This window comes from Gadus macrocephalus, chromosome 3 (genome assembly GCF_031168955.1).
Source record: "Gadus macrocephalus chromosome 3, ASM3116895v1".
NCBI classification, from domain to species: domain Eukaryota; kingdom Metazoa; phylum Chordata; class Actinopteri; order Gadiformes; family Gadidae; genus Gadus; species Gadus macrocephalus.
Window position 1 is genome coordinate 16,950,274 of NC_082384.1, and position 22,814 is coordinate 16,973,087.

General features: G+C 46.1%; 1 protein-coding gene across 1 annotated transcript; it reads left to right on the forward strand.

The window, feature by feature from the left end:
• The first annotated feature begins 318 nt into the window (after nt 1-318).
• Nucleotides 319-22,331, forward strand: fhip1aa (FHF complex subunit HOOK interacting protein 1Aa). The gene is made up of 13 exons (XM_060047647.1): nt 319-745; nt 7,176-7,251; nt 8,387-8,606; nt 11,307-11,990; nt 12,705-12,863; nt 13,002-13,088; nt 13,649-13,816; nt 15,053-15,132; nt 15,553-15,761; nt 16,578-17,576; nt 17,914-18,092; nt 18,762-18,882; nt 19,864-22,331. The coding sequence occupies exons 3-13, from the start codon at nt 8,499-8,501 to the stop codon at nt 20,055-20,057; spliced, it is 2,988 nt and encodes a 995-aa protein (XP_059903630.1). The 5' UTR covers nt 319-745; nt 7,176-7,251; nt 8,387-8,498; the 3' UTR covers nt 20,058-22,331.
• Nucleotides 22,332-22,814: the final 483 nt, after the last annotated feature.

Here is a 22,814-nt window from a genome sequence, read left to right on the forward strand (position 1 = left end):
TTCACTTTGTTGGTTAACGTAATCTATTATTTTCCTCTGGGTAGCATAATGCAAAACTGTCGTTCCACATCACTGTGTTCATGGTCAGGTGGGCACCTATTTTTTCGATTCTTTATTATTTTTTTAACTGCATTTACCCCAAGTTCCACTAGATGTCACTATATGATAGGTATTCAACATCTATAGGCAAGTAATAATTATTTTGTTAGCAAATATGTTATATTAATGTGGTAAAGTTGCCCGCCTCTCACTGAATATTAAAACGCATTTGAACTTCGAAAACTTCGGTTACATTGTCACCAAACGGAAAAGGCTAGATGCTAACATTTGCCGGGGAAAAAGGATGTAAACGCCTCACATAAATCATTGTAGTACTAATTGGGCAAATATGCCTAATAGCAGGCCTTATACGATTAAATGAAATTAAAACAGTCAGTAACTGTAGCTTTTGAATGCAGTCATCAGATTGCATGTCTAGGGGTGGAGCGTTTAGGAGGGGATTATAGTTGGAGTTACCTATATGTTCGCGGACGTCTAGGTTTTCAAACGCTCAGAAATAGCGGTTCAGTGTAACGTGATTCTCCGCTATATGCTATTCAAAACAAAACATTCCCGACATTTATTCGGCGGTTGCAGTTCGGGAAGGCGTTGAACCGGGTCGACGCTGCTCAGCTGTAGTGCGCTCAGCCTGTCTGCCTCCGTCAGTAGTGGAGAGATTGCGTCCTTTCAGAGGACACGTTCGACGGTAAGACAACTTAAATCGAGAAAGAAGCAGACATTGTTCATAAATTGGTTATTGGTTTACTTCCATGACGTAAAACATGTCTTTGGAAAAAATAAACATGAGTGTTGTTGAACAATTTATTTCGCATGACTAGTGATTGACATGGTCAACAGTGGGAGTTGTCAGCGGCGTTGTAAGACCACAACAGCTAAATCCCCGTTAACTGTTATATACTTTTACACACGACGTCATGTAGAGTTAAAGAAGTGTTGGTTCTTCTGACGTTGTGTAGGTAATATATGGTGGGTCACGTGACGTTTATGTTTCCGCTGGGTTCCACGTGTTGCCCCAATAGTAGCCTGTATTCTACGAGAAGCAGCACGTTTTTACCTGATTGATTTCCGTCTCGATTTCAAAGAGAACCATAATAAAATCGAGGTTTAGCCCGCGAATATCCAGTAACAATGTTGCATGCCACCAAATATATGTCTGAGCATTGGGTGTCTGAATATGCTCATCAAAGTTTCATTCTTTGACATATTTTATTTACCAGATTTTGGGTGTGTGTGTCACTTCCTCGTAGGTATTCCTTGACAAGGGCACACATTCTTGACTAAATCAATGTTGTATGCTGCACATATGTTGGCAAGGAAAGGGAAATTAAGTAAGTTATGCTGTCTATCATCGAATGTGGATGCATAGAACATGTACCTCGTAATTATGGGTTTCTGTGTCTTGATTTGTTTCATAACTGCTTTTATGAATATGTAATTCAAACTGATTGTAATGTCCACGGTAGGCCAACTCCCTGAACTTGCTCAGGAATTTACTTGGGACTTGTGATCCCCAAAGTTGTTTGGTGGAGGATGGGTGACTAGGCCTACTCTGTTTGCTTGTCATACCAACTATATCACTTGATGTGATATGCTGTTTGAAGCTAGTTAAAATATTCTATAAGATGTAGCAGATGCCAACCATAGTTATTATTGCTTGTTACCATACCAGCTAAACTTTGTCGGTGGCCGACTGAGGTTATTGCAGAATAGGCTTAAATACAACAACACATGCAACAACCATTGCATTATCTATGGCAGAATGGGTATTAACAGACTTGTCCTTAATTAGTCAACAGAAAGATGACTCTGAATGAGTCAAGTGCAGGGGAATCTTGTTAAATAAGGCTTAGTGGCAGACTTTATTGGGTAAGACCAACGCACCACCTCACCTAATGTTCCGTGTATAGCAGGCCTGGCACGCTATACGTACACTGCTTGGATATTTCTGCATTTGGTCCTTACAAAGCGAGCTAAACATTTATATCTGACTTTGCAAGAGTCATGATCAGCAAAGCAGCGAGCACTAGGTGAAACAGATTCTTGAGAAACCGGTATTTCGTCTTTTTTTTTTTTTTGTTTCCTTACTCACAATGGGTTTAGCCCAGCTCAGCACAGTCCCGTGTCTGGGATTACCTGCAGCTTTACCATGGGAACCGGCCTGTCATCCAGCTGAGACGCTGGCTGTCGCCTGCTGTCAGCCGTCACACGCACCTGTATCCCTGTATGGGTTTCAGGGAGTTCATGCTGGGTGTCCTATTTGTTTTTGTTGGCCATTTGTCGTTCTGGATGTCTTAACGTTTGACTTTGCACTTGTCCACTGCTGCTGATGTATCCAAGTGGTTAAGTTGTATCAGAGCTTGATCTATTTGTGTTGAATAGATTGTCATCAACAGAAACTCTTTGCTGTATTCAAACAGCCCAGAGCATGTTGATTTGCATCTCTTTTGCATCGACTCTTATTACTGGGAAAAACAGCCTCCACTTGTGTTGTAAGAGTGCATCAAGTCTTTTGAACAGCAGTTGAAAATGTGTTCCTTACGAATGACCCTATTAAAAATGCAGCAGATTCTTCTTTAATTAATTAGTTCCATAGTGATTCTGTGAGTGTGGCCCACATGTGGATTGCTATAGGTTGTGCTTATGAGATTGGATTGATCGACTTATCGCCCTCGATATGTTGCAGTTCTGAGATGTTGATTGATCAACTCGTCTACTAGTTAAAAAATGGGCATGGACCGATTCATCATCTACATCTTCTGGTTCTGAGAGGTTGGTGGATCATGTCGTCGTCCTCTATTTTGTAGCTCTGTGATGTGGATTGATCCATGTTGTTCTAAGACGTTTAGGGATTGACTTGTCATCCTGCATTGTTAAACATGGGGGGGGGGGGGGGGGGGGGGGCGGTAAGGTACGTAAGCAGTAGCAGTAAGAACATGAAGAGTCCATACCTAGGAGGACACCAGTTTAACCAATAAGAGTATTTAATTATGTGATTGTATATAAATTAAAAGTGAATGTGACTGCTTCATTTGAATGTACAGCACACAGAAAATATTTTCCTGCCTTCTACAAGTACTAACACGATGCAGGTTTTCAACACAGAGTTATAGACACACACACAATAGGGAGAGAAAGAAGGAATATAAACTGAAGCCTAGAGGTAAACAAGATCAGATCTCCCTATGCCAGTATCACTGACAGGAAGGAAGACACAAACACGCTCTGGGGTACAGTTGTCTTGTTCACTCCCTCACATGTGTAGTCTCTGTGTCTCTCTCGTGGGTATCAGACCCCCATCTTATCAGACCAAAGCAGACACGACTAAACTCCAGCCCCCCTCCAATCCTCTGAAGACCCCAATTTATTCATGTTTTGATCTTTTTCAATCTGGCACACAATCCCATATGGTTTCTGGTGGTGGCATCACTTCTCTCGTCATCTCCTAATGACAGATAGGCCTAGCTCTTTCTTTCTTTTTTTCTTCTTCCTTTCTGTTTTTCTTTCTTTTTTTTTCTGACCTTCTCCTCGCTGTGCCTCCCAGGTACAATAAGTAGGCTAAGCCATGTCTGTTTGAACTTGTTAGTGAACCTCATCTCTCCTTTCTGATCGCTGAATCAAACAGTGAAGGGGAAGCCTTTGCCATATTTTATTTTTTACCTTTTATTTATTCAGGGTATGCTCATTGAGATCAATTTACTTTATTAGGAAGACTTTACCAACATGGCCAAACATAACATAAAGACCGGAACTTCAGGATTCTGTCTCTATATGGAGTCCTGCAGGTGTTGGACAATCCCCAGCACAACCTATTTTAACTTAATCCACTCTTCAATAAGCACCGTGCTACACTCCTGCTTATGTAACCCCCCAAGTCTTGACTGATTGGCTGTTTGTTAACACCTGCACAGCCCTTTTAGTCAGCCCCCAATGGCTGCTACTGTTGGTGATGTTGTTGCTGTTGTTGCTGTTGTTGCTGCTCTATTTAAGCAAAATAAAAGTAGTAGTATAATTTTTTTTATGGCGGGTTCAATGGAGGAAGTTATCAGGGAAGGGCTGAGTATCCTACCCTTTAGTCAGAACAGGAGATTAATTTGTCACTGATCAATTGATCAAAGCCTTCTCAGCGAATGCACAAGGCCATAAGACTATGAATGGATGTCCTACTCTCCCGAGCTCTCTGTTGGTTGGGCAGGCATGTTTGGGCTATTTATAGCCATTACCTAGCCCTTTCAGCCGCTTCACCTGTAACTGTAAGGTTATCAGCGGCTGTTGACACTGTAGTTGCACTGTCGCTCGGTTGCCTTAGCCAACCGTTGGCAACTGAATTCTCTCACCTTGATAGAAATATTAAGAAAGTTGTTTCATCCATCACAGGCTTGTATTTTTCCTCCTAACCTCCATATCTTTGAGTTAGTTCAATTATTTGTTTCCTATTCAAGTTACAGGTGAAGCGGCTGAAAGGGCTAGGTAATGGCTATAAATAGCCCAAACATGCCTGCCCAACCAACAGAGAGCTCGGGAGAGTAGGACATCCATTCATAGTCTTATGGCCTTGTGCATTCGCTGAGAAGGCTTTGATCAATTGATCAGTGACAAATTAATCTCCTGTTCCTATTCATTGTTTCCTATTCAAATTAATCTCCTGTTCTATTTTGTGATATGTGTGATTTAAAAAAACAACAACTTCAACCTCTTTAAGCTCTACGCCAGAATAATCAAACTGGTAAAATAATCGACAGGTTAGCTTTGCATGAACACGTTATCTACCACTTGTGTGATCGTTCTGCTCAGCAGTAAAGGCCTGGAATGTGAGACACTCATTCGCTGTATCAATAAATGATGAGGAACCCCTGCGGCGCCGAGGCATGTTCTCTGCATGCGCAGGAACAAGGCCCGCTGACTTGGCAATCCACTGTGACTTTCAGCAGCCCAGCGCCGGAGAGGGTGTGGCCCCAGGGCAGGGCTCGAACTTGTTTGCATGGAGAGCAAACCCTCTTAACGCCGAACCTCGGGAGGGCCTGTGGAAACCAGATTCACAGGCTTCGAACAGAAAGGAAGATAAGACAACAAAAACCCAGACCGCGCTGTGCTCTGCTTCATTGTGTCGGATTGCGTGACGGAGCACTGGGACCACACCTAACAGGTGGATCATGAATTGGCTTCGATAACAAAGTATCACCGCATCCTTTATCGTTCGAACAACAGATTTAAATACCCCTTGGGCCAAAGAAAGGGGAATTTTTTCACCGTAAACAATCTACCTCATGGGAAGAAGAAAAAATGTCATAAATGCAAATAAACTATATTCTGCTTATTTTTTACAAACATCCGTTTTAGTCTAAGGAAAACCCGCTGCTTGAAATCAAGGCTCTCTTCGATAATACCCCGCAAAGACTGATGATCCAAAATGCTCTGCTGCTGTAATCTGGTGGTGGTGGTGGGGAGAGCTTAGCTTGGCCCAGCCACGTGTAGACTGTGGAAATGTACACCAGAAGCCAGCTAGACGCACCTAAGCCACTGTGGAGAATCCATACCATGGTGCTACTAACAGGCATTACAGCCACCGTGTGTCCTGTTCCCTTGTATACAAGGACTGGGTAATGTAATGCTGTTAATATGGATTGATCCTCTTATACTGGTATTAATGCCTAGTCTAACGCTGGGAAGTGAATATAGTGATCAGGAATCCATATCGGTACACCTGATTCTCTCTCACATGCTGTATTGCTCTGGCAAAGCATGTCTTCCCTTCTGCTATGGTTGATGGTCATAGAATAATTATCAAACATTTGTGTTCATGAAATCAATTTGTTCATGTGTGTATTTTAATCAAGAAACTTTAAAAAAGTGTCATCTGTATTCAAGGAAATAAATGTTATTGTTATCTAGGCCCACTAATCACACTTTCTTGAATACCAGCGTTGGGACCGGTTCTGTCTTGTTTATGTTCTAGGTTTGGTTCTTGGTCTTCAGAGACATGAAGAACCCGTTTGAAGTCTGCATAATAACTAAATTACTGTAACGCTATTTACACCATGATGGCCACATCCCCGGCCCTCAGGCCCAGCTCCTCCGGACCAGCTTAACACACACACACACACACACACACACACACACACACACACACACACACACACACACACACACACACACACACACACACACTCCATGTTTTCCTGTAAGGCTGATAAGTTATAAACATCCATTTGTGGCAAAGGACAACTGCAATTTTTTGCGCTTCACTGGAGAAAAATTAATTATTGAGACATTTTTATTTGAAATATCAGTAAAACCTCCTCTTCTACGTTTTGAGAAAGTCACAGGGGTATTGTCCTGTGAATAAGGCTAATCACTTCCTGCGCTGGGCTTATCCAACAGCCTGCCTTAACAAACTAACCCGGAAAGACAGTCGCCACAGCCATCCTCCAGAGACTGGCTGTGGTCATTTCCGGCTCCAGACGAACAGGGGGTGGGTGCTTGAGGCGATGTGGAACTGATAGCCACGTTAACAGACGTGTTTTGATGAAAATAAAGTTGAGTAACAACTTATTAGGGTTGCTTTTTATATTGTACTCGTATAAGACATTTAACATTGACAAAAAGTTAATGTAAAATATCATTAAAGTAATGAATTTTAAGTAATGTCAGACATTTGTGGTTCAGTATTTTGGGATACAGGGCCCTCACGACAAGGGGGAAGAAACCCATTGTTTTCATTGTATTTTAGAAATGGTTCAAAGCTTCTTGTTGACGGGAATGTTTTCAACACATCATTTTTACTGTCATATTGTCACACACACACACATGCACACGCGTACACACACACAGATGCACTCCTCTTTTGGTCTCCTATCGCTTATTGTCTCTCCTCCCTCAGACTCTCTGTTGTCTCTCTCTCTCTCTCTCGCAGCCCTCAGTCTCCCCCTTTCTCTCTCTCCTCCCTCAGTCTCCCACTCTCTCTCGCTAGCCTCTTCTCACCCTCCGGATTATTCACACTCTGAGCATCTTACTCACATACTTCCTGAAGCTGGCTGACAGTGGGCTCCAAAACTGAGAAATAACTTCATATCTGTATGCTTCTCGCTGTCTCTACCTCTCTCTCTTTTGCCCAATAGGACCGCGGATGACCACTCTGTCCCATTAGAAATTCAACCCCTCCAAGACTCTTCAAGATGCCGTGCTTCGGTGGAGGTAAGGGTTACACATGCACGCATTCTGGCCAACCGCCACGCTAGCTTGCATTCCTGAGTGAATAATTCTCGAGTCAATTTAACTGAAAGCAGATGGTCAGGGTGTAGAAATCTGAGGCCGTGACTTTTATTGATTCAGCCCAGATCCGTTTTTTTGTGAGGAATCAGTGGTTACTATTAGCCAGAATGTATTCAAATAAAGAGGAGGAGTGAGCTTGGATTGGTTTAAAGGTTGATTTTGGGGGAAAACTGAGGGACTGGCCAGCTTGTTGGTTGAGCATTGCGTCTGAAATAAATGATGTGAATTGGGTTCAGTTTGAGTTCTAGTTATGACTCACTTACAGCAATAATTATGTAACAGGAATAATATAATATAGGAATACCATCTTTATTCCTTCTTTACAAAATCACAACAGTTCAACCAATGAAACCAAAAGATTTAGCAATTTAGTATTTAGTAATAAACCTCATACTTTTTTGAATTTTTTCCATCTCCTGCCTATTTGAGGATACCATAATGCTATCCATAGACATACCTATTTGTAGGATCAATGGGACGTACGACAAACATAGGAGCCCGTCTCCCATGCAGTTACATCGGTTGCTTAAACCCCACGGCTCTGTATCGTCCACTTTTACTCTGCTCTGCTCGTCCAGTGTTCTGCATTTTGCGCACATCTGATATCATGCAAGGTCTTTGTCATGATGTCAGATGCATGCTGCAAGCTTGTTGACATTGTTGCAGTCAGACTCAGCATTCCAAAAATGCACCAGAAACATTCTGGAATGCTGTCAGGTGACCTCTGCAAAGCCGTGAGAGATCCGAGTTAGTGAGAGGCCCTACAAGAATTTCTCTCTCTCGCTCTCTCTCTCTCGCTCTCCCCCTCGCTCTCTCGGTCTCTCTCTCTCTCTAATTGAGTCATGGGACTACGCTTGCCCAGTTATTGTTGTTGTTCTTGCTCCCCTGTCATGGCTACTGTGAAGGGAGGGAGAGAGAGAGATGTGTAGGAAATGTGTCTATTGCTATTATAAAAATGCAATGACGAAATACTATGGTCAGATAATGTAACATCCTAGTCAGTATTTAAAGCTTTATTAAGCCGCAGCCGTTTCCTGTTTGCATCTCTCTATTTTAGGTATACTGCTGTTGGAGTAGCGACGTCCGTAGCCAGCCACAACTGAGGCCTGTCTGACCCCCGGAACCCTAGCGCCGGCCCATGCTTTAGCCCAGACCATGACCAGGGCGCCATGATGGCCTCCATGGTTGCCAACGGAAACAGAGATGGGCAGCCTCTGGTCCTCAAAGGCGTGGACCCAGAGACCTGCATGATCGTGTTCAAAAACCACTGGACTCAGGTGAGACGCCTGGGGACAACCTCTCTCCTGTCAGGTCTACGGTGGGCTGGTTCTGGTTCAAGTCGGGCTTGAGCCTCCCTTTGCTATGCTAACAACCTGTTGGTGGTTGCCTTGCAGGACTCGGTGTGCATGTACAGTGTGTGCATGAGAGGCAATTGTGCATTGAGATAAAGGTTATAAAAGGTTGGAGGTGAAGTTTATAGCTAGCTGGTTAGAAAAGTGCCATGTGAACCAGCCAGACAGTGTTGACCCTTTTTATTATTAGAAAGTGCCTTCATATGACTCATGCTTGGAGATCATAGAGACCACTTTCCAAAAACACTTCCACTCTTTGCCAAGGCGATGGATACAGTAACTTGGAGTGGCCCCCTTTGGCCAAACACCAAGCACTGGAAGTGTGTTCTTTGCCATCTTGGATTCTTGGCTCTATAAGCCTCTCAGTGTGAGTTCGTCACCCCTGTTCCCTTCAGTGGAAAATAGAGGGACTGGCGATGCTGTATTTAAACCTGAGAACCTGGTTTCACTGCAGCCATGACTTTGGTTCCAAATTAGATTTTTTTTTTTTCTTCTTTCCTTCAGACCAAATTGATTTGGAGAGGGTAATTCCAGAATTGATTGAACCCTGGGTGGATTCCTGATTTTCTTCTCTTTCTCAGTTGAGGTAATTTAGATAGGAGTGAGGGTGACAGATAAAGGGTTAGGTAGTGCAGGTTTAAGTCATTAGAAATTGCTGTGTCTTAAAGTAAGCCTTTATTCTGAATTGTAAGCACTAAGCAACTTTTCTATTTGATTAATAGTTTAACTTAAAATGACATCCCACTGCCTATTTCTTTGACCGTAAACAATGAGCTTTCAATGCAAAACCTACAGCATAATGTAGCAGTGCTTCAGTCTCCTACATGGTTTAGCTAATCATTACCATGATTTGAGCAAGTGAAGTAACCGAACAACCTTGAGATATGGTTGCCTCATGCGGTAAGCCTGAGCCCATTCTATACAGTATTCACACACATTTGGATTCCTGAGTGCAGCATTAGACACACCCACACTCCGATCATTCTGGCTCCAACCTCTCTGGGTAATCAAAGCTCAAAATGTTTGCCACTTTCTTGTAAAATCAATACCCCTCGAAACAGATACAAGATGGCATCCAACAAAAGCACACCGCTGTTGATAATGTAGATCTCTGCCATTGGACGAACGCAGTCCTGTGGCACGGCTAATGTGTGCTCTTCTCCGATTACAATCACTCCCTCTGCCTGTCCACCCACGGTGTCCTTGCTCCTCTGTCGTGACGGCAGTGTACACATGATTCACCTGTTCTGCTACCGTCACCCATGCACGGCCTGCCTCTGTTGATAACCCCCCCCCCCGTCGCCATGGCAGCGGCAGAAGCCCAGGGACACTAGGGGCCATTGTTGTTGTCTCTCTGGCTACCCACACACAAGGGAGGGAAAACGACGCAACACACAGCCACCACAAAGCGGAGCTTCACGGCGCGCACACAGAGCACAGATGAACCCAGTCTGGTCGTGTTCCCCACCTCCGTGGACCTTATTCACCTATAGCGGCCATCTTGCCTCCAGCTTGGCTCTCAACACTAGCGAGATGGTGGAACTGAATGTATTCAGTGACGACCAATAGGTCATGTTTACCCCAGTGCAGGCAACAGAAGCGTCGTCGAGTCGTTTGCTTAGCTCAGACGACTTGCGCCTTGCGCCCTTCATGTCAACTTTGAACGTTTGGTTCTAGATGCAATCCAAATAAAGCGATTGTGGAATCTAGATATTTCTCTCATGGCCAACTGGGCTGTTGTCATTGAGCAATGCTCTTTTAGATGTGTGAGGGCAACACTGCGGTGGAGCTCCACAGGGGCCCCGGGGCCAATGCCGGTGGAGAAGGAGGTGTAGGAGGTGGAGGAGGTATGCGCTCCCACAGGGGGGGCCATAGCAAGCAGCACAGCTCAAAGAGCTGACGGAGGTTTCTATTAAAAGAACATGCTGACTTGTTACCGCACGTAAAGTGGGGGCCCGCACCGTGGCAAATGTAGCATGTGCTGAGTCCAAAGCATGTGTTTTCCCCGCAGAAGATACAGCTAGGCTAGCATTAGTGATAGTGGTCTACAACGCTGATGCATTATTAATGATGTGAATGAAAAATGTATAGCCTGTAAGCTTGGAAGTCATCATTCACAGTCCACTTTTCCTTTGAATTATTTTCCATGTGATATGCATTATATAATTTATGTTTGGCACTCCTATTTATGCCTTTAGCAGATCCGATCATGTCAAGGAAATTGCAGTGTTTTTATTTGAGATGCACGTCATTAATAAGCAGGTCGACTAGCGGACATTGTTCGAACCCCAACACCTTTCGGCTAAGAGGCAAACACCTTCACCACCAGATCGCTCCTCCCCAGTCTACTACTCTCAACGTTAAAATGCTAATGAGCACAGCTGCTACTATTTCTAAATTCTGGAATGGCTCTTTCTATCGTCCAATTACTGTGACTTCTACTGTATCCACTACTGTCTACTTACTGTCTGATCACGGTACAAAGCACTGCCTCTCTACCTTTTAACCCTGTCACTGGAGCTGAAGCTCTATTCCCCCGGTGGCACACTTGCCAGCAGGCTTATTTTTAACACTTTGCCTGTTGACAAAGCAATGCTGTAACAACCCCCCCCCCCCTCCCTCTAGGTGGTGAAGATCCTGGAGAAGCATGACCCTCTCCGTAGCAGCGGCGGCCTACCCTTGCTGGCGAGCATCAGCCTGGGCGTGGGCGGCGGCGGCGGCATCCGCTTCGGCCCGGTGCCCAGCGTGGACGAGGCGAGCGCGGTGCAGAACTACGTGGAGCACATGCTCTTCCTGCTGATGGAGGAGGACAGCGGGCGCGAGGGCGCCATGGGCCCCATCCTGGAGTTCGTGGTGATGGAGAACGTGATGGAGCGGCTGTTCGTGTGGAGCCTGCGGCGGGAGTTCTCGGACGACATGAAGCTGGAGCAGCTGAAGATGTACGAGGCGCTGGTGGGGCAGGCGCGCCAGCCCGTGCTCCACCACAAGCCGGTGCTGCGGCCGCTCATGATGCTTCTGTCGGCGTGCGCGGACGCAGAGGCGCCGGGCGTGGAGGGCCAGCTGGTGCTGCTGCTGCACCAGCTGTGCTGCGTGCTGGCCAAGGACCCCTCGGTGCTGGAGCTCTTCTTCCACACCAGCGAGGACCAGGGCGCCGCCAACTTCCTCATCTTCTCCCTGCTCATCCCCTTCCTGCACCGGGAGGGCGGCGTGGGGCAGCAGGCGCGCGACGCCCTGCTGCTCATCATGGCCCTGTCGGCGGAGAACCAGCGCGTGGCCGAGCACATCGCCCAGAACACCTACTTCTGTCCTGTGAGGCCCGATGCTGGGGGGGGGGGGGGCGGGGACGCGCCGGGGTCTTCTCTGCTTCCTGTGGTTCTACCAACTTTGTCATCGAGTTTGTTTTTTGACACTAGTGCGTTCAGCAGCAATAGCAGATGCTTATTTTTTTATACAAGGCAAGGCGACTTTCTTGATATAGCACTTTTCATACACCAGGCAGACTCAAAGTGCTTCACATAGAAACATTGCCATAAAATAAAACAATAAAATAGATAAGTAAAAGAAATTCATTGAGTAAAAGTATTTCTTGAAAAAATGCAATGTATTTAAGATTGAGCAGAAGAAAGCTAAAGCAAACATACAATAAAATGAAATAAAATAAAATGGATGCGGTAGAGAAAACAAAGTCAAAAATGAAAGTGCAATGTATTTAAGATTTAGCAGAAAGCTAATGCGGGCATAAAAGTCTTCAGTCCTGTTCTTAAAAGTGGTCAAAGGGCTACAGGGTGAACTCATATGCATTAAGGAGCAGGTAGAGGTAAGGCACCTTGCTGCCGACACCTCCAGGTGTGTCTGAAGCCGGAGATTGAACCCCGGTACAGTGTGACCGGGAACCGAGCACCTTAGTACCCTAGACCCCTGGCTATCCTGTGACACCTTAAAATGAATCCATTGCGTCATCTGTAATCATTTCCCTCTCCTTGAAACTCGAAACTGATCATTTCCCTGTGGCCCCACCCATAGGTGCTGGCCACGGGGCTGAGCGGCCTCTACTCCTCCCTGCCCACCAAGCTGGAGGTGCCCAACGAGGAGTGGCACTGTCTCCATGGAGACGACTGGGCGCGCATGCCCCCCCTCGTGCAGTTCCTCAACTCACTTGAGTTCTGCAACGCTGTCGTACAGGTGCTTAGCAAACGCACGCACGCACGCACGCACGCACGCACGCACGCACGCACGCACGCACGCACGCACGCACGCACGCACGCCCGCACGACACACACACACAGACCCATTGATGTGAGCCTGTGTGTCTCCCGCTAGGTGGCCCATGCTGACATCAGAGACCAGCTGCTGGGATACATCTACAATGGCTTCCTGGTGCCAGTCCTGGCACCCGCTCTTCATAAGGTCAGAGGTCACCAACCTACTCAATAAACATCCTTTTGGTTCTACTTTGTAATATAAACACGATTAACAATTTATTATTCATTCAACTCTAGTATTGACTCATTTAGACGCTTTGTATGCTTTATGTCCTTTGTTAATTAAAAATAATATGAGCACATCATCCTTATGGTCTTCTATGTGTGATGTATAAGATAGATGACTATTTATTGATCCCCAGGGGGAAATTCACAGTTGCTTGAACACGTCACACACAGCATACACCCACAACATAGACAAGATTATAAAATGAAATAAAATATCCACATGGATAATATGGACGATAAAAGATATGCTAAGGAAGGCAGGAAACAGAGACAAACACGTCCATGAACAGATTGTACCTCCTGTTGTTAGCTATGAGTGTACTGTATGTGTGGTGTATTGACTCTCTCTCTCTCTCTCTCTCTCTCTCTCTCTCTCTCTCTCTCTCTCTCTCTCTCTCTCTCTCTCTCTCTCTCTCTCTCTCTCTCTCTCTCTCTCTCTCTCTCTCTCTCTCTCTCTCTCTCTCTCTCTCTCTCCAGCTGACCCTGGAGGAGGTGATGACCACCACCGCCTACCTGGAGCTCTTCATCAGGTCTGTGTCGGAGCCGGCTCTGCTGCAGACCCTGCTGACCTTCATCCTGCTGCATCGTCACGACAACGTGCACATCCTGGACACGCTGGTCAGCCGCATCAACACCCCCTACCAGGTACCCCACGCCCTGCACTCAGTCACTGACTCATTCACCCACTCACTCACTCACTCACTCACTTAAGCGGCATCAACAACATACTGTTCTGCGTAGCACCATGCACGTGTCTTTAGTCATGCATGCGCACACTGACACTCTCTAACTATGTGTGCACAAACATACATGCATATTCACTCAGTACCTCGCTCAATATCTATGTATGCACACATGCTCATTCAATACCGATACAATACCATTACCTAATTATGTATGCATATACATATTTGCTCACACACGCCCACTTGCGCACACAAGCACACACAGAGTAAACAACAGAAACTTCCTTCAACATGAGAGAAGAAATGTAGTGGACTCACCCACCCTAAGGCATTGGATCCTATATTAATATTTAATCATTCCAGCACAGAGACATGCAGAATGTTGCCATGGTGATAAGCAGTCGCAGTGCATATGTACGCTATTCGCCATGCAAAGTGATCAGTGATGAAAAGTCATAGGAATTGTGTGTGTGTGTGTGTGTGTGTGTGTGTGTGTTTAGTAGTGAAATGTGTTATTAAAGAAAGTTCACATAAGGTATCGTCAGATATCATATTCAAGAACTGTAAATAATATATCAGTTGCTCGAACACTGGAAAGCCAAAAGCTGTTTGTTCCATGGTTTGTGAACGAGGAGTAAGCTTTGATACACACGCAGCCTGTTGTGTACTAGAAAGCCTGTTTGCCTTTCCCGTTCCTCCCTGTATAACCACCACAGGCTAAAACAAACCCTAAAATGATCAAACATTCTTCCACCCTCATTTTCAGAATGTATTCATTCTCCTAATCTTGTTTCTTTTCGTCTTTGTAAAACCTGCAATGAACTTGATGTTGGCGGAGGAATAATCAACCTTTTAAGATTTTTTATAATTGAATACGCATCATTAACCATTCCGTTGGTAACGAGGGTATTTCAGAAGTGAATCCCTGTGCCAACCCAAGCACAACACTGCTTCACTTAGGAAGGCAGTGGAACCGACCTATGTTCCTTCATTGCAAAGGGATGTAATTATCCTACAAGTCCCCGTCTCCCATTGGAACTCCTCGACTGTGCCTCAAACAAAAAGACTCAAGTGTTATCTCAAGTGTTCATAATGAAGAGTTCCGTCTGTTACTCTTATTTAATGATTATTCTCTGTTTGAAACGCTTCTCTCCCCTCTCCTATCTCCCCTCTCCTGTCTCCCCTCTCCTCTCAGCTGGGAACGGTATCTCTGGCTCTGTTCCGCACACTCATCGGCTTGTACTGTGAAGATGTGATGCTGCAGCTCATCCTGAGGTACGGGAGGCACGCGCGCATACACACACGCACGCACACACACACGCACGCACACACACAGACATCTGCCACACATCTAATTGGTTTACTCTGTGATGAGTGTCCTCCACCCCCTGCAGTCGCCTTGTGTCCCCGCCTGGCTTCCCCTAACAGTCTGCCTCTCCCTCTCCTCCTCCTCCTCCTCCTCCCCTCTCACATCCCTCTCTCTCTTTATACTTCTTACCCCCTCTCTCTATTTTCCCCCTCCCTTCCCCCTCTGTTTCTCTCTCTTTCTCTCTCTCTCTCTTATTTATTAAATAAGAGAGATTTTTCTTTCTTTCTTTCTTTCTTTCTTTCTCTCTCTCTCTCTCTCTCTCTCTCTCTCTCTCTCTCTCTCTCTCTCTCTCTCTCTCCCTCCCCCCCTCTCCCCCCCCCCCTCAGGTACCTGATCCCCTGTAACCACATGATGTTGAGTCAGAGGTGTGTGGTGCGGGAGAGGGACTGCTACTCCGTGTCGGCGGCCAAGATGCTGGCGCTGACGCCGTCGTGCTGCACCCCGGAGCACGCCCCCCCGCCGCTCCGACAGCTGGACTCCATCGTGTGGACCCGGGGCCACGCCGCGGGCCCCGGGAACCATGGCGGCGCCACAGGTGTGTGTGTGTCTTAGCGTGAAAGACTTTGGAAGGATAGAATTAATACATACACTTAAAGCTGCACTCGGTCACTTCTTCTACTGCAGCTATTATTCCGAAACTAGAAGGTCTCTCAGGAATAACGCACATTTTTCCCCTCTCCCGTTCAAGCCACTAGGGGGGGCCAATGGGGAAACTTGGCAGCACTATGATGCCGGATAGGGCCAGGATAGGATAGTTAGGTCGGTAGGGTATTCAACTCCTATCCAACCGGTACTGGGTCAAACTCCCCCCCCCCCCCCCCCCCCCCCCTGTCTGCAGCAGACCTGTAGACCTCATTGAACATGATTCCTGACCCTACCCTTGGATAGATAACAAAAAAGTGATGTTAAAGTGTGCACTGTGTTAATAGTTAATTGCTATTCCTCAAGTGCTTGTAATGCGAACACATCAACAATCAGAACATTGTCAAAGCCTTTTCAAGAGCTTCTCTGATAAAAAGACAATATATACCAAAATATCGCAAACAATGTTTTCTGAAACATCTGTGCAAAGAAGTCACTGAGGGAGAGAAGGGCCTCTGGCTGTTTGTCTAATCTGAATGTAATTGGCAGATAACGTACAAGCGGACGCGTCGGAGCGCTCCACCTAATTGCGACACCTCCCACTGGTAGAAACCATTATGGAAGTTTACCCCCCGCCGCCGCTCGTCAGCCTCATTAGTTCTGCACCGTGTGAGCGCCGTCTGAGGCTGGCGCCCGCCAGCGCTTTAGTACTCCCCACCGATCGTCATTTGGGCCGTGTTTATCTGACGTCTTCGCCCTCCTCCCCCAGAGCGGGCGCAGGGCTCCCAGTCGGACGACGGCGCCTCGGACGTGTGCGTGATCGGCTCGGAGGTGCACCTGGACGTCAGCTACCTGCACTACCTGTACGACGCGCGCCTGGGCATCTCCGAGTGCATGCGCGCCTGCCAGGTGTGGTCGGCGCCCTACGACGGCCGGGACCCCCCCGTCGAGGACTACCCGCCCCCCGGGGAGGCGCGCCTGGGCCCGGCGGCCCCGCCCCTGCACCCCCCTCCCCCGCCGCCGCCGTCCACGTCGTCGTCGTCGCCGTCCGCCCAGCATCGCCACCCCACGCTGGCCCCGCCCCCGGAGCCGGCGTCGACCAATCAGCAGGAGCTGGAGTGGGACGACAGCTACGACGCCTGCCCCGCGCAGGGCGCCGGAGGGGCGGAGCCAGAGGGGGGCCAGGCCCTCCCCCGGCCCCCCGCCGCCGAGCCCCCCCAACACATCCAGGAGATGAGGCGGACGGCCATCATGCTGGTGCGGGGGTCCTACGTCGAGGAGTCGGACTTCCAGGACGACGTGATGGTCTACGACCTGGTGGCCAAGAGGACCACCGCGGACGCCGCCGGGGGGGGGGCCGACCCCGCCGCCCTCAGGGCCCCCCCGGGCGGCTCGGCTCTGCCGTCGGACGCCACGGAGGCGGCGGGGGACGGGCCGAGCCGAGCAGATTCGTCCGCCCCCGCCTCGGCGCCCCCCTCCCCCGGGGAGAGAGACTGCGCCGCTACCCCGGAGAGCCCCCGGGTGGACGACCTGCTCACCCAGTACCAGGAGCTCATCGGCACCCTGAGCGCCGAGGTGGGCGGGGGGTCCGGGGGCGGAGAGCCCGCCGCGTGTCCCGCCCCCACCCTGGAGGAGGAGGAGATGGAGGGCATGGAGGTGGACTACAGCTCCTTCTCCGCAGACACCCCGGAGCCGGAGAAGCTCCAGTCGCCGCTGGGCGCCAAGCATCCCCGGCCCGGAGGTCGAGGCCACGCTGTGCCTTTTACAGGTGAGGCCACAAAGTAAAACACAGAGACAGGAGGGATACACAAGAGACATCAAACAGAGCCTTCTAGCAGTCCTTATGGATATGAAGCCATTTTCTGATTTCAACAAAATTCCAAATCTGAATATTTGATTGGCTTTTGTGGCTTTATGAAAAGGACAGTAAAACCTGTCAGGAAAGTTAGGAAAAATAGCAGGAATGACACGGCATAGGAACGCATTTCGGAATCCAACCCAGGTCCCTACAAGTCCCATTGCCCTCAGCATTGTAACATTATAAATAACATCGTTAAAACCGTGTAATCCCAGCGTGACCCTGAAGCGTCTCCCCCTCTGTGCAGGCCCGTTTGTCAGCGTGCTGCTGTCCCGTCTGGAGAACATGCTGGAGAACTCGGTGCACGTGAACCTGCTGCTGACGGGCATCCTGGCCCAGCTGGCCGCCTACCCCCAGCCCCTGCTGCGCTCCTTCCTGCTCAACACCAACATGGTGTTTCAGCCCAGCGTGCGCTCCCTCTACCAGGTAACACCTGCCGTGTGTGTGTGTGTGTGTGTGTGTGTGTGTGTGTGTGTGTGTGTGTGTGTGTGTGTGTGCGTCTGCATCTGTCTGTGTGTGTGTGTCTTTATTGCCGGGAAATGAAACTGAGTTGTGCAAAGGTCGTGATCATGATTTTGATAATAATGCTTCTTAAAACACAAAACTGGAATGATTTCACTAACGAATGACCATGTTCGTGATATCCAGATGAAATCTCATTCTCACATCCAAATTGTATAATATACAGTTATTTTTATGTTGGCGCTGGTAATATTTATTAGCCGATTACTATTTAAAGATGTGTACACAAAGATTTGCACGTAAAGATAATTCTGTCAAGTCCATATCTATCGCCAAATGGGGCAACACAATGGTGATTGAGCTAATGGCCCACTGTTGAAAGCCCTTGTATTTGGAGTATCATGAACTTAGCGAGCTTGATGTTGGTGGGCCACAGTATCTCATGGACAAATGGTCACTAACTGACAAATGTGTTGCCATAGAGAACCAAAAGGAAATCTTCAAGATTGCCACTTAAAGCCGTTGAAGCACACGTCTGACTTTCAGCAAAGTGTTTGGGAAACCTTGACACTTATGTAGTGCTTGATCTCTGTGTCCTTGTGTGTGTGTGTATGTGTACGTGTGTGTTTCCAGGTCCTCGCCTCCGTCAAGAACCAGATAGAGGATCTGACGGAGAGCCGGAAGGACTTCCCAGGGATGATCACAGCTGCACAACACTGGCTTCTGGCCAGGGAGAGCTCCCTCGGAGCAGCAGGTATATAAACATCTGTCTGTCTGTCTGTCTGTCTGTCTGTCTGTCTGTCTGTCTGTCTGTCTGTCTGTCTGTCTGCCTCCTTCCTTGTCCGTCTGTCTATCTCTCTGTCTGTCATTCATCAGATGACCTGCCGTGTAAAATGTAGCCTAGGTTGAGGAATTGCATTAGAAAAGTATTTAAACCTCTTGTATGTATAACATTCTAAGTCTGTGGTTGTAAACCAACTATTGTTGGGACTTTGATGGAGCATCAACAATCAAATCAAATTGGACTGTATTAATTATTGGCATTCATCGATCAATGTATTACATATTGATTGATTAATGCTAATCCATCGGAATTGGTTTGCTGGTAAGGGAAGGAGCTGTTGATTAGCTTCCATTTGATTTGCTTTGATCCCGTGCCGAGCTAATTAGGATCTGCAGTTATTATGCATTATTAATGTTGGGTTCCCTCCTGGACCTTAAAGTATTTCTCTCAGTGCAGCTGAGTTATGTCTTGACCATAGGGACCAGATGAACATCACTCAAGTTTTAGACATGTTGCTGATGGAGTTCTCCCAATAGTTTCACAGTTGTACAAGTTGTCGTACACACACACACACACACACACACACACACACACACACACACACACACACACACACACACACACACACACACACACACACACACACACACACACACACACACACACACACACACACACACACACACACAGAGATATAAGGCTTCAAACTAAGCGTTGGATCTTCTTTAAACAGAATACACAAGCTGTGTTCCCTTCACTTTGTTGATTCCATGTCAAAAACGTTTGAAAGTGATTCTTTCATGATAATCATTAATAGTAATGAACATCCTAAACACGCAGACTACAAACAAGATTACAACCCAGTAAGTGCGGGTGCATCTAGTGTGAAAATTTGCGGGGATAAACTCACTTGACAGCGAGAGAAATAAAAAACATGTGTGTGTGTTTCAGACTCAGCTAAGGGAGGAGCCGGTGCCATCGTCTCGGAGGGGTCAAAGGTCAACGCCTCTCCGCAGCCCAAGGGTGTGGTCTCGCTGGCCAACACGGAGGTGTTCGCCGCCGTGCTCTTCACAGAGTTCCTGAAAGAGCTGGCGGCCATCGCCCAGGAGCACTCCATCCTCTCTTACATTCCTATGGAAGAGTGACACCAGCCCCCCCCCCCCCCCCACGGCCTCCACCCACTATTTTTATTCAAAATACATTTTTAAAGACTTCCTTCTCTGCTTCAAGCACTATATCATGAAGAATGAAGATTTCTGAACATTTTTAAAAGATTTTCTTTAAATCAGATAGTGAGAAATTATGTGTTTTTATTCCAAGAATGTGTTGGGGTTTGGTGGAGTACCTGCACTAGCCTACAGTAAAATAGGAAAAATATACTTTTAAAATAATGGGGTTGTCTATACTCTGTCTGCACACTGATGCACCCCACTCCACCTTACATGTAAATATTTATTTTTATTTTTAGCAAATATTTGTAACTACAGAATAGCTTATGATAGCCAGATTCAGGTCAACCAACCAAAGATTGAATCGTAACTATTCTCTTCAGTCAGATGGATCCAAGATGGCCACTCGGTGAATAAGGCCCAATATACACCATTACCATATGGCTTATTTTTAAGAAGCCTGCTGAAGTACAAACAAATGTAAGGGCAGAGAAGCCTCAACTATAATGAAATGATTTCAATGACCGTAATCTCTCTGCTATTCCATAGCTCGGCCTGCCTTAGACGATTTCTGCCTTTTTGTTGCCATAGGATGACATTAGCTAGCCCTGTGTGAAGGCTAGCTCTCCACTGTTGCTCAGACAGATGAGAAGATGGGTTAGGATTTGAATATAGCAATTGTTACATTTGCATTTGCATTTGTTTTGCTATTTTATTTTTTTAGCGACATTATCATTCTTCAAAGTAATATTCTAAACAAACTTATTTTCAATTCAAGCTGCACCTCAGGAACCAATGAGTACTTATTTGTCATAATTAAAATTAACACATCGGCAAGAAATTCACAGGTGTACTATGTGCAAAAGATGACAGTTGACTTGTTTGGCACAAATAGAATAGTACTTGTTGTTCTACTTTTCCTTATTTAGTAAAGCTTTATTATATTATTGTATGACAAATGTTTCCAAGAGATATATCACTATGCAAATGAAAGATATTTTGGGCTATGACTAGGTATTTTGCTTTGGGAATGGGTATTTAAGCTTTTTTAGATTGTTAATTAATTGGTTCTCTATCGATTATCGTAAAGAGACTATAGTTGTGTGGCGCTGTTCTTTACTATAGGAATGCGTTGAGCCTTGTATGGAGTCTGTCGTTATGATAATGTCACATTGAGGCGGGTGTTTGTTGATTTACTGTGTCACGTTGGAAACACTCAAGACCCCAGACAGGGGGTTGTCCATCCTACATTATCTCCATGTTCTGACTGAACACCTCGCATCAGAACGGAGTCATTAAGGTTCATACTGTTACAAAGCTCCCCTTTGTGGCGTCCCTTTGTAGAGCAGTGTTTACTTAGTGCCTGACTTTGGATTTTGGTTCATTTCTTGCCTTGACTTGCCTCGTGGATTAACAAAGGAATAAAACCATATTATAGTTACCTCAAATGTTATACATCTGTATACTGGAATTATTCTCATTGAGCAAAGAAAAAAAAAAAGGATGTATATATTGTCTTGTTCAGTGACAACTGTTGCTTGTTTCTGGTTTTATCGGTGGGTAGTTTTCCCCTTTTATTCACGTCTTTTCATCGTTTTATATTCAGAAACATGGATTTTGAACTTTTGAGGGTTTTAACAAACAAATTGTATTGATAGAAATAAGCAAGAGTGGTATTTGCCTAAGCATGAAAAACTATGATTAAAATATTGAACTTCTTTTAGTAGTTTGGTAGAATTTAGTGAGAAGACTTAAAAAAGCCAGCAATCCTTTTGAATTGAATGAACAGAAAACATGTCTGTATTTGAAGATTGTTTATAAAATATATATGTACGGATTCTACTATGCGGTAGAATCACATGGAATGTACTGAGGACAATCAAAGTCGTTTCACAATCTCTTTTTGGGGATAATGCCATTTTCTCTTTCAAACCTAGGGTACTGTGGCACTTTGATAACGTTTTTATTCAACAGCACTCTGCAGTGGACTTGACGGCCCAAACAGTTTTTCTATTTTGCATAAAAGCTAGGTTATTCTTCCAATTATTGCGTTTCAGGAAAAACTGGTATCGTTTAAATGGAAAAATACTTTTTCTGTATGTTTTTATCCAAAAGAAACTTGTTCAATTTGCAGTGCAGTCTTCAAAGATTTGGGTCTAATTAAAGCGTTGCATTTTTCTATTCGGCTGCATTCAGATTTTTGAGACACAAAGGCATGTCCTGTTTAATAAAAACCTCTTGTCAAATCACGGTGTTTGCCCTTTTATTCGCAATCATTCAACCATATTTTATATTTGCACTTCACGGTTTATTTGAAATCTTTCGAGAGCAGTTTCAGAAATCGTTTCAAGTACTAGGACAAATCCAGTAGCTGTCAGCTATGACTTCATGTCAACCCGAACGTATGTTCACCGACACGAAGATGATTTCTGAGACACACACATCAAAGGTTATAGGAAATGTAAAAAAACTAAAGTAATGCTAACTTTTGCTAACTTTAAGTCTAAAATAACCCCAGGGTTTAAAGAGCTATAAAAAAAAGCATAGTCCCCGTGTAGTGCAGTGTTCCAGCCACCTGGGGGAGCCTATTGTCCACAAGCCCTGACATTCAGCCAGACAAGGTCAAGGGTTTGGAGGAGCAGCCCGGATTGGCATACCAAACCACCGTGTCTGGCATACTGACTGGCACTTCCATACAGCACGGAATAAGATGACTTGAAGCTTTTTCGATGC